Below are 12107 nucleotides of genomic sequence, written 5' to 3'. Positions count from 1 at the left end.
AAATGGGAACAGTTTCTTCAAGTTTAATTTAGATGTTTAATGTTCGTTGGATATTCATACTCAAAATAAAAGCATATTTCAGGGTCTAAAGACGATAGCTTTAAGACATTTTACTTAAAGGACAAACAAGTATTTATTTTAATGAGAGAGGGAATAGAAACAGATATGAGATGTAGATTAGCAAGAAGAAGTGAGACGTTGTAGTTTTGACCCAGAAAAGCTGATCTAAGAATAGTCCATTGGAGGGTCGCACACTGCAGCTTCCTTGCGAGAAGCTGCTGCTCAGCCTGAACATCTCAACACTGACTGTACTGTTACTCAGGTGTAATACTGCTGGAGCACACCGAAACGCCCTGCCACTTTAATTTTCCAAGTGAGGACATAGAATATTTGCAGTTCAAATAATCCAGTTGAAATTCATATACTTTTATTTAAGCACTCGCAGATCCTGTCATCACTTAAGTGTATGTTGTGCAAGAAGGACAGCTGTGCTCCATTGACTCTAATGCAATCGTTTCAGATTTCCTTCATTTTCAGGCTGGTTTTGTGGATTTGGGGCTAAATGTTGTGCCTGGGACACGTCGTGTATTAATGATACTCGTTACCTGGAGAGGTTGGAAAAAGATAAACCTTTCTTCCCTGTTCCAAAACCAAAATCAAACCCTGAAAAGTGTAGGGTTAGCTAGCTAGCTACTGAAGATATAGCCTACTGAATGTATACACATGCTGCTTTTGCTTTTTAATGATTATAACAGTGAATAAAGACCGACCCTGCTGTACAGGAACCAGTGAAGGGAAGCAGGGAAACTTTGCTGATATTCAACCAGCTGTGTGTCATCGTCATCTGTTGTTGCTGCTGAGTCAGTTTGACATCCTGGATATATCCTTCAAACACAGACTGTAGACCCCTCTGTCTGCTTCTCTCTGGAATCACTGTTTCATTTGTCCAAAAATATGATAATATTTCTTCAGGAAGTGCAGTTAGTGACAGTGTGGGCTCCATGCTAGCTCACTTTGGGGTCATGAAAATAATAATTAGTTGCAATTTTATAAAATAGTTTGAATGAGCTCCATCTCAACCAACTACAACACCAAAATCCTGCTTTTACATCAGTGCATGATGAATGTAATATTCTCCCAATTACAGTCACAGACTTTATTTAAGTAACGTTGTAAACGCAAGACTACTTTATTTGAGTATTTTTTTTACAGTGTGCCACTTCTACTAAGGCTAAGTCATGGCTCTGAATTCCTCTACTTCCACAACCACATGTAAATTACAGCTGGTGGCATTTCCAGCCAAGACAACAGCTGAACAACAGTTGCACCAACATTACAACACACAATCCACAGATGGAGCGCTGCACCTTGGAGCTCAGCTAGCTGACAGCACCCTGCAGAAACACCAGCTGACCTAACACAGCTTCACAAGGCTGTTTCCTGACCTACTTACACGTGTTGTGTTTGTCTGAGTGGATGTGTGTGTGGGTGAGAGAGACAGGGAGGAAAAGGGAGAAGGGCTTCAATCTGATTTTATCTATAATTGGGTATTTCTGAGCTCATGTTTCCAGACACACTCTCTCCCTCTCTCTCAGTCTGCCTCTCTGCCTAGCAACCTCCCTCTGATTGGTTCTCAGAGCAGAGAGAAAAATGCAGCCTGCAGACCACATTCTGTGATTGGTGGGCTAATATAAGTCTCAGCCAATCAGAGGGAAACTGGGCCACAGTCTGTTAGAAGTGCCTGATTGATCATGTTGTAGGAACAAGGGCGTAGGTTTCTTTTCAACATTGGGGGGACACATATGAAGCAGGGTCCACCCCCAGTAATATCTGAGCGTCAAACACTTAATTTCCTGCATTTTGGTGAATGTTTATGCACCAATTTATAGAGGAAATGTTTTTATTTGTAACTATAACTATAATGCAGTAAGCTTCTTAAACATTATGTATTGCTTTTCAATATTTGTTCTCCTGTAGATCAACTTATTGCATTTAATGTTATCCCTGGGGTGCCCAGTAGCTCACCTGAGCAACTCAGCATGAAGTCAAACACGTTCTTAGTGGGTATGGGTTGTCCCTTGTCTCCGATTTTGTTTGATATTCATTGACAAGATCTCAAGACACAGCCGGGGGGAGGACGGTGTCTGCTTTTTGCAGATGATGTGGTTCTGTTGGCTTCATCACACCGTGACCTCCAGCATGCACTGAGGCGATATGCAGCCGAGTGAGAATGAGAGTCAGTATTTCAAAGTCTGAGGCCATGGTTCTCTGCTGGATTGCCCCCTCCAGGTTGTGAGAGAGTTACTGCCTCAAGCAAAGGAGTTTAAGTATCTTGGGGTCTTATTCACGAGTGAGGGTAGAATGGAGCGTGAGATGGATCAGCAGTTTGGCACGGCATCAGCAGTGATGCAGGCGCTGCGCTGGACTGTTAGCTATCAAACTACTGGTCTGTCTACGTTTCAACCCTCAACTATGGTCATGAGCTCTGGGTAGTGACCGAAAGAATGAGATTGCGAATACAAGCGGCTGAAATGAGTTTCCTGCAAAGGGTGGCTGGGCTCAGCCTTAGATAGTGTGAGGAGCTCAGACATTTGAGAGAATCTCAGAGTAGAGCTGCTGCGCCTTCATACCAAAAGGGGCATGTTGAGGTGGTTCGGGCATCTCATCAGGATGCCTCCCTTTTGAGGTGTTCTGGGCACGTCCAACTGGTAGGAGGCTCCAGGGCAGACCCAGAACACGTTGGAGGGATTATATATCTTATCTCGCCTGGGAACGCCTCAGGATCCCCGAGGGGGAGCTGTAAAGTGTTGCTGGGAAGATGGACGTCTGGAGTACCTTGCTGGGCCTGCTGCCCCTGCGACCCGGCCCCAGATAAGCCGTTGAAAATGGATGAATAAAAGATTTTATGAGCAAAATAGAGACGATAAATAGTTTTTGAGCCAATAATAAAGCGACAATGTTTGTTAATAGAATAATTCATTGTTTTTTTGTGCAATTTGTTGACAGTAAGAAAAAATCCAAATATCACCAAATGTAAACTTCGAGTGTTTGCATATCGTAATAAACACTTTAACATGTATCTTGTATGATTAACATTGTTTTGAAGCTATGCAGGTTTTCCCTCTAAACTAACAGCATCAGACTGATGCATCAAAGGCAGGAAATACCTCTTGTCCTTAATCATCTTCCTCCTCGGGGGGAGGACGAGAGGGACTTTTGCTGATTCTCAGCACTGACATCCCTCAGCAGCCACACAGTCAGCATCAAACACACACACACACACACACACACACACACTGAACTGTGATCACAGATCTGATTTTATACGACTTAGCACAAAACAGCATTAGCCCCACGGCACTCTGGAGGACAACGTGATGGGAAGAAATAAGAGATGCCCTGCGCAGAAACATACATGAAAGCACTCAGTGCATCAGGACATACATTAGCTCTGCCTCACGGGACTTTCCCAGACCTCATACCTTCATTCAGAACAAAGAAGCGCCACATATTATAGATGAGGCAAAAACTACAAAGCGCTTACACAGCTCTCTAAAATTAGTTTACTGTAAGTTGGAACGAGTGCTGCTTACACACTCCAATATCTTTGCCAGTCTGAGGGATTTTAAACCTTTTCCTTCGAGAGTATACTGCAGTGTGCATTTGTCATCAAAAATAAATTGCAAATGCACAACTATGGACAGCCATAGTGTCCTACACTGTCATTTAAGCACTGTTAAAGCAATATATCTTGCATTACAAAGCAGTACAAAAATATATTTTTTATGATGTTTTTTTATTATTGAAGGCAGAAGACGAAAACTAAAAGAGAGAAGGGGTGCAGGTATTGAAACGCACTGTTCAAGGGCAAAAAGAGTTTGTACTGTACATCTTTATTTACTATTTATCTATTCTTTTGGAGGTACATCAATGCACATGACTTTCTTTAGCTTTATGACTGACGTTTTTTTTTTAACCTCACCAAGTGCTGATTAATTTATCACCATTGGTTTGGTTTTGTTTCACTCTGTCCTAAACAACCTATACATAATTTGTCTAAATATGCAAAGACCAAAAAAGAAAAAAACAAATGGGCAGCCGTGTCTCCCAGAATTTATGTTTATATAGAGCAAATTTGAAACAGCAGACATGTTTTCAGGAAAAAAAATATAATGCTAAGTGACGTAGGTTTTCTATTAAAATAATGAGGAAATGTTGCTAATTTTCATACAGTACCTGGCAAATCGCAAAAATGTTGATACTGAACTTAACAGCAAAATGTTCACTGAAAACGCATTTCATTTATTTTTTTGCCAACGGTATGCACTCATAGTGACTACAGCATTTTTTTTTATTAACATTTCACTGAAATTCCAATTTTTCCAAACCTTTACCAAAGTTCCTTTGTTGCCCAAACCACTGATATAAGTCTGGACGTGAACCTGAAGTTCTGATGTCAAAGTCCTGCACTTTGTACACCCACCATCCTGCCTATCCACCTTCTTCTGACGCCTTTGCCGTATATAAATCTACTGTTTTGTTGCCTAAAAGAAACATTGTCTGTGAACATAATACAGGCAGTGATTACATTGTCAATATAATGTTATCAAGAAAGCATACAAATGTAACATGTAACAATGTAAGTTCTTGGAGACTGGGTTGCAACTGGAGCTGGACATGCAAAGACAAAAAATATCAAACCAGGAAAGTGCACTCAGTAGAGGGCAGATATCAGCAAGGCAGCCACCTGAGCCAATTGCTGCCCTTGACAGTTCTTGTTATTCCAGCAGATGCACCACAGTGTATTTCATAAGTGTCCCAGAAACTAATAAAAATACATCTCTTGTCTATTTTTGATGGAGCTACATCGCGGTGCACAGAGCAGATCGATTTTGGGCACTGTATGTGAAATATACATACTGTAATAATTATACAATAATTTTGAAAATCCTTAAAAAAATCCTTAATCCATGTATTCATAACTGGACTTTTAACTATATTAACTTTGTCTGTAGGCTACAGCACAACAAATACATAAATAACTTAACTAAACACAATTAAAACACACACAAAAAAAACATTTACTGCCTGCTTACGTACTTATAGTAGAAACACATGTATCAAGGAAAAATGACCAAATCAGCAAAATCTGCATGTCTACAAAATCAGGCAGGCAAAACACTCCACTTCTGTAATGCTGCTGGTGTGTATGACGCCATTCAAAGGACGGGACTACAGTGGGTTGAAAACGGACTGCAGAGATCTACACCCGATGGAACTGTCCCTCCCAGCTGCCTTACGGGCAAGATGACAAGGAAGATAAAAAAAATGTGGATTGATTCATCTTGTAGTGGATCATAACACATCTTTTATGGAATTGATCTGCAGGTGCTCCGCTTGAATTTGAAACCAAACTTTTCTATAGATGTCAGTTTTTGGGCCATGACAATGGAGACTGGATCGTCTTCGTCATGTCCCAGTCATTGTCAGTGTCATCAAACTCATCCCACCACTTGAATCTTCTATTTTCATTCTCCTCAACATCTTCCATCTCGAGGACATCGTCTGAATCCACCAGGCAGTGGTTCTGGTTTTAGTACAAAAGGAAGTGACAGAATGATTTCTATATCAAGCTCAGGATCTGGAACATTGTCAGCATTCTAAAGATGGATGCCATTTTCACTGTCGCCATTATGACTGTATATTCGTTTCAGATCCAGATGCCTCAGGGTTTCTGCGTCTGGCAAAAACACTGTGGGCACAAATGGCCCATGTGACAGATGCCCATCTCCTTCTGTGTTCATTTTCACTGAGTATTGGTCTGTATAGACTCAACACAACAGAGCAGGTGGTGGATCGCACAAATAATATGCCATCAAAATGCCACACTCCATCCAGTTTCATTTCGGCATTGTTACTACCTCTAATGCCAGCTTAAAGGCAAGACAACTTTGCCCCCCATGCCACAATTGTACCTTTGATACAGAATGGCGAGGCGGCGCCATCAACAATGAAATTCCCACCTTGAAGAGGCAGTGTAAAAGAGGCTTATGAGACAGAACCACCCCTTGCTCCGCCACAACTTAACTCCCTCCTCCGAATATGATCACTTCTGGTTCCAAGAATCCAAGATGGCGACGGCCAAAATGACATTGAGGCTTCAAAACAGAAGGCAGTGGCTACATCCATATTTTTTATACTTCTTCATATTGTGATACACTATGCATCAATATCAACATGATAAATATTATTATTATTTGATATTGATCTCAACCATTTTGCCCAGCCCTACATGCCAGAAATCCATCACAGAGGAAGCAAACAGATCAATGTTGTCTACTGACAACAGCTTTAACAGACCAGAATGTAATGCAGCCACAGTGCTTGCTGTGTTTCTCGAAACTGTGAAATCTCTGTGTGTTATCCCACTTCCACCTACACAGATCGTATATTACCCATCACACCTCTGCTTTGGGAGTTGTTAAAAGCACTCTGGTAGGTTGAGTGAAAAGTAGGAACACCAAACATTTAAAGTAGAACACTTCACTGCTCCTAAAATACACAGAAAACCACCAAATTGATAAGAGAGAAAGAGGGTACTAGCAGGGATACAAACTCAGCTCAGCCTGCCATTGTTCCCACACTGAAAATATGTTCTCCTTCCTCTCATTTCCTCACACTAGGACCTTTGGACCTTTGTAGGATGATCCACCAGTGGCTCACGTTTGATGGTCCAGGCTGCAGCTACTGTATTATACACTGCAGTGATTCAGTCATTCTGCATGGCTGACTTATTGACTGAATAATGCCATGAATCAGAGCAAGTAATTACTGCAACTCAGATCCAGTCTTTGATTGCTGCGTGCATGTGCCAGTAGGACAAAGAGAGAACTGACATTTTAAGCTACAGTGGTCACCAGTTCTTGTCGGGACATATGAGACACCCGTCCAGTCTGTGGAGAAAGGGCCGCTCACAAATAAAACCAGTCACTGGAAACGCTGGTGCTGGAGCCACGTTAAACTAAACCTAGTTATATGGTAAATGTTTTTAAGTGGAGAATTAGCATCCCTCAATAAAACAGGTTGCACCACACGAACTAGTTTTTACGTAGAGGTACTACTGAAGGTGTTATACACAAGAACACAAGAATCCTTGATGCCGAAGTTGCAAAAACACCCCACTGATAACATTCTGCCATTAGCAGTACTAGTTACTGGATGTAATTTCAGTTGTTTGAGTCCAAGAATTGCAAGGTTAGGAAGAGGGGGTGAAACAGCTCCTTGACACAGTGAGAGATGTGACCAGATGATCATGGTTTCTAAAAATACAGCACAGTCACAATACAGGCATTTCATACTCCAGATGTAAATGACGAAGACCTGCTGATGTGCATTCAGTCCACACTGGACCTGCTCATATGAGTCAGCCATGCCGTCACTCTGCGTGTCACTGCAAGTAGAGACTTCAGTCTGGTTTATCAGTATAGCTCATGCACTTCACTTATAAACCAGAGAATTATACACTAATGTGGGTTTCACAATGAAACACAGTTTTTGTATCGCATCAAAAAGCTCTCCAGTTGCAAAATACCTATATGTAGCTACACCTGACCTTTCCTCTGATACCCCGCAAGTTGACGGGATTGGTTTATTTGGTTTGTGATGTAACAAAACCTTGGATGTCAGGACTCGTGTTCTTGAAACTGTCATTGGTACACTGCAGTTCGAAGGCAAAAATGCTCAGCCATGGCACTGACTACTTATTTCTGGTGAATGGTCCTGTACTTGTATAGTGCCTTTCTAGTCTTCCAACTACTCAAAGGGGTTTAACACTACATGTCACATTCACCCATTCACACACTGGTGGCCAAGGCTACCATACAAGGAGCCACCTGCTACTCAGACTCCTACTCTTTAACACCCTTACACAACAATGGAACAGCCACCAGAAACAATTTGGGGTTCAGTATTTTGCTCAAGGATACTTCCACATGCAAAGTGGAGGAGCTGGGGATCCAACTGCTGATCTTCCGATCAGTGGACAACCTGCTCTACCTCTTGAGCCACAACTGCCCAAATCTTTCTCTCATGAAATGTCTTGTATCACGTAAAAAAACACCAAATGGATACGTTAACGTCCCCCTCCACTCAAAAATGTGTTTATGTCCCCTAAAATGAACTTGACTATACTGACTTGTGTCTGTGCAAGGTTTGTCATTTGAGAGGTGTTTTCAGTATCCTCTACTGAAGGGGGCGATGTCTGGCAAGCTAGATTAGGTACTATACAACATGGTAGAGTGTGTAGTCCTTGGATGTAAACGGAATCCTGGAGCTTCCTTCCACTATCTACCAAAACCCCCAGATATTATTGTATGTTTCACAAACTATGATGTAGTGTCAGCCACTGCAGGTTAGCTTACAGGCTAACAAGCCAACGAACAACATAAATAATGACAGGGTCTACCGAAGAGACGCTCTCAAGTGGCATTATGGGTAATGCAAGATCCAGTCCGCTGCATTGATTTTGACTATTGTTTTCCACACAAGTCTCCCAACTTTATGGAAGTACATTCGTCAATTGATGGAGGGCCCCTTTAATGTAGAGAGTATTTCTTTTTCAGTTATACCTGATATGTTGTACCCACACACACACACACACACACACACACACACACACACACAGATTTAATTAGATATGACGCGCACAGTGTTACTGTCCATAATGTTCCTTAATAACAGCTCATAAGATTATCACACATGATAATCCCGCCAACCACATGTCCTTAATCTGACTTCCTAGATTGTCTGGACTGTGTGTGTGTATGTGTGTGTGTGAAAGAGAGAGAAAGGAGGATGACGCCAGGAGAATCTGTTTCATTGATAAAAATGGATGTGAAGTTAGTTTTCTGACTGATAAATGACCTCCAGTGTCATATAGATTATTAGTATTATTTGATATGATGATGTTGGCTGTTAATTGGACTTAATGTAAAATCAGAGCAGGGCATTATGGGTAACTGGTTGCCATCTTTGTTTGTTTTGTCCTTATCTGTGTTTTTATGACATTTGATTCTGTGCATGTTTACATTTTGTCTGTTTAGAATGAATGAGTGAAGCTTCTGACTGGACTCACAGGTTCGATCCCTCACCTTGTACTTGGCGGTCAGTTGCTCGGTGGCTTCCTGCTCTTTCCTCAGATCTCCCATCATCCTCTCCTTCTCCCCCAGGAGCCTCTGCTTCTCCTCCGCCAACAGGAATTGATCTTCTCTGATGTCTTGTTTCTCCCTCTCCAACCGCTGCTCCTCCAGCTTCACATAGTCCTCCGCCTCCTTCTCCGCCCCCTCATCCTCCTCACCCTCCGTCTCCTCGTCCCCGTCTCTCTCCCAGCCCTCGCTGTCCACCTGCTCCTTCTTCTGTTTGCTCCTCCACTTCCTGTGGTGGAGCTGGGCCCTGAGGCGAGCAATCTCCATCTGGAACTCGCGCAGCAGAGCATCCTTGGGATCCTCGTTGACTCGTGGCTGGTTCTGGATGTTCTTGGCCCGATTGGCATAGCGGAGTGTGGTGAGGGTCTCGTCATAGTGTTGGGAGGCTGGGCCTAAAGTGGCGACCATGACAGTCTTTGCATTACCGCCCAAAGAGTCCTGCAACAGACGGGTCAGCTTGGAGTCCCGGTATGGCACATGGCTGCTGCGCCCATCGGCCAGTGCTGAGATCACGTTTCCAAGTGCTGACAAGGAAAGGTTGATCTTGGCAGCTTCTTTCAGGCGCTCACCCTGGACACCTGTCTTGGCTTGGCGCTCGCTGCCGGCCAGATCCACCAGGTTGAGGCGGCCGACACGGATATGTTTCCGCCCATCTGGACCAGGCTGGCTACACTCCACTGTGATCAGGAACAGGGCGTGCGACCGGGACGAGTGTTCGTTCATGTCTGTCGCCCCGACCGCCCTCGCCTGGTTGCCAACGTTCATCACCTCCTCGATTTCCTTGATGCTCTTGCAGACACATGACGTGAGGTCACGCACATACACCCCAGACTCTGGACTCTCCCTGAGCTCCAGGGCCTTGGCGCTGCCGTGATTGGGATCAAGAAGATCCCGAATGTCCTCCAGATAGATCTCGAGGTAGGACGCCCGCACCAGATACTGCTTATCAGACTGCGATCGGGAGATGTGTGTGAAGATGTGGTCGAAAGCGTTGGGTATCACACCCCGTCTCTCTGGGTCCAACCACGCTCCCTGCATGGTGTACGTCTTTCCAGTTCCGGTTTGTCCATAGGCAAATATGGTGCCATTAAACCCTGCCAGAACCGAATCTATCAGTGGCCGCACACTCTCATCGTACAGATCTCTCTGTTTGGAGTTTGCATCATAAACAGCATCGAATGTGAATGTTTTCTGGGGCTCGCTGGCAGGTGCTCGAGGGTTTCTGAGGATCACCTGTCCGAGCTGCAGGTCCATCTGTATGATGCCCCCTGCAGGCCCGTTGGACTCATCCTTCTGGTTCAAGGGACGGCATCGAACTACCACCTTCACTGACTCACTGCTCTTGTTTTTTGACATGACTGGCTTTTGTTTCTTCTTGTCAGCACCAAAAATGATTTAAATAATTTAAATTAAAAAAGGCTGACAACCTGTATAATGCCTTTAATCAACCTCCTGTCTGACTGTGAATTGTGTAACCATCGATTTTTATAATTAATAACAAATTCAGTATGGCTTCTGGATCATATCATAAAGAAAACAGCTACAGTGCCCAATAACACATACTCCTTTAATTACCAACACCAATAATAAGATTTGTAATGGCTAATTCCCTGTCCTTATTGTCTGTAATATCAGCTCACAAATACACAGACGGTCAGCAGCTCTCACGCGCTGAATCGACACTCCATTGCGGATCCACGTCCAGATTCACTCGGTGAATAAAAAAATCCAACACCGCCGACAATAAAAACCTTCACTCCAGATATCACACTCATACCGTCCTGGTTTCACAGCCCCGGTAGATCCGCTACACACCGCTGTCCCGCATCCTCCTGTCCCCGCTCACCGATGCTCCGAGGTGGATTTGCGGCTCTCGGTCTGTGCGGAGAGACGGAGCCCCCCTTTCCGTAGGCAACACACACACTCACACAGACACACACACGAACACACAGCCACACACAGTCATTCAAACACCACACCCCACATCACTGCGGAGTGGAACATAGGATCATGGGAAATGGAGTTTTGTCTCACTGTTGAGTTGATCCTTGTCCAAGACTGCCACCAACCTATGCCACCAACTCCTCACCGGGACACACTGACTGTTCAACTCACAACTAATCTGAATATTTGTGTCTGTTTATGGTTGTAAACAATTTACGCTGTTGATGCTCCAACATATTGAAGATAATTAATTAATTTTGTTTAAACCCGTGGGTTATTTTTGCTCTTTATTTTAATTGCTGCCCCATATTCTAGATGTCTTGTGCAAAATGTATGTACAATAATGTTTTAGTTATTGTTTTATTATACAGTTTTCAATTTTCAGCTGTTGTACCTGGGCAGGTGTGATGTTTTACCCAAATAGCCTACACATTTTCTGTCTTTGGAAAAGTTGTGATTTCCTCCAGAATTTAAAAAATAAAAATAAAAGAAAGATAGAAATACAAATAGATAAATAAATAAATAAATAAGATAAAAATAAAAAATTGAGTTTGAACAAAGTTTAAAGGGCACTAAGCTATCTTTTGTCTCTGTATAGGCTACTACCTTTGCTTTAAGACTGATGAAGAGACAGAAACCTCTATATCTCATAATATTTACTTTAACCAGGGGGAATAAAACTGATGTTGAATACTTTTGTAAACTGAATTTTTGTATGAAAACCCTACAACATTTGTGTAACATATTTAATGCACTGTTTTAATTTTTACTCTTAAATAAAAATCTACTTTAGATGAACTGCAGAGAGAAAAAGAGACTATAGTGATGGTGCAATCTGCTCTATACGTGATAAATAACACACAGGACCTTGACAACATTTTGATTTAACTGGGATATGGGCAAACTCTATGACTTTGAAGCCCTACTTTAATTTAGATGCAATATCTACATTATAAAATC

At 42.8% G+C, this 12107-nt stretch overlaps 1 protein-coding gene across 1 annotated transcript in view; it reads right to left on the bottom strand.

Moving 5' to 3' along the window:
* Positions 1–11144, bottom strand: part of kif3ca (kinesin family member 3Ca) — a 32099-nt gene extending 20955 nt beyond the window's left edge. Inside the window, exon 1 of the mRNA XM_033649335.2 lies at positions 9150–11144. Within this exon, the coding sequence (XP_033505226.1) occupies positions 9150–10559 (1410 nt within the window). The 5' untranslated portion in view covers positions 10560–11144. The remainder of the gene's footprint in view (positions 1–9149) is intronic.
* Between the last annotated feature and the right edge of the window lie 963 nt (positions 11145–12107).

This window comes from Epinephelus lanceolatus, chromosome 13, assembly GCF_041903045.1.
Source record: "Epinephelus lanceolatus isolate andai-2023 chromosome 13, ASM4190304v1, whole genome shotgun sequence".
In the NCBI taxonomy this organism is placed as follows: domain Eukaryota; kingdom Metazoa; phylum Chordata; class Actinopteri; order Perciformes; family Serranidae; genus Epinephelus; species Epinephelus lanceolatus.
Note: the sequence above shows the minus strand (reverse complement) of the source record. Positions and strands in the feature narration are given on the sequence as shown.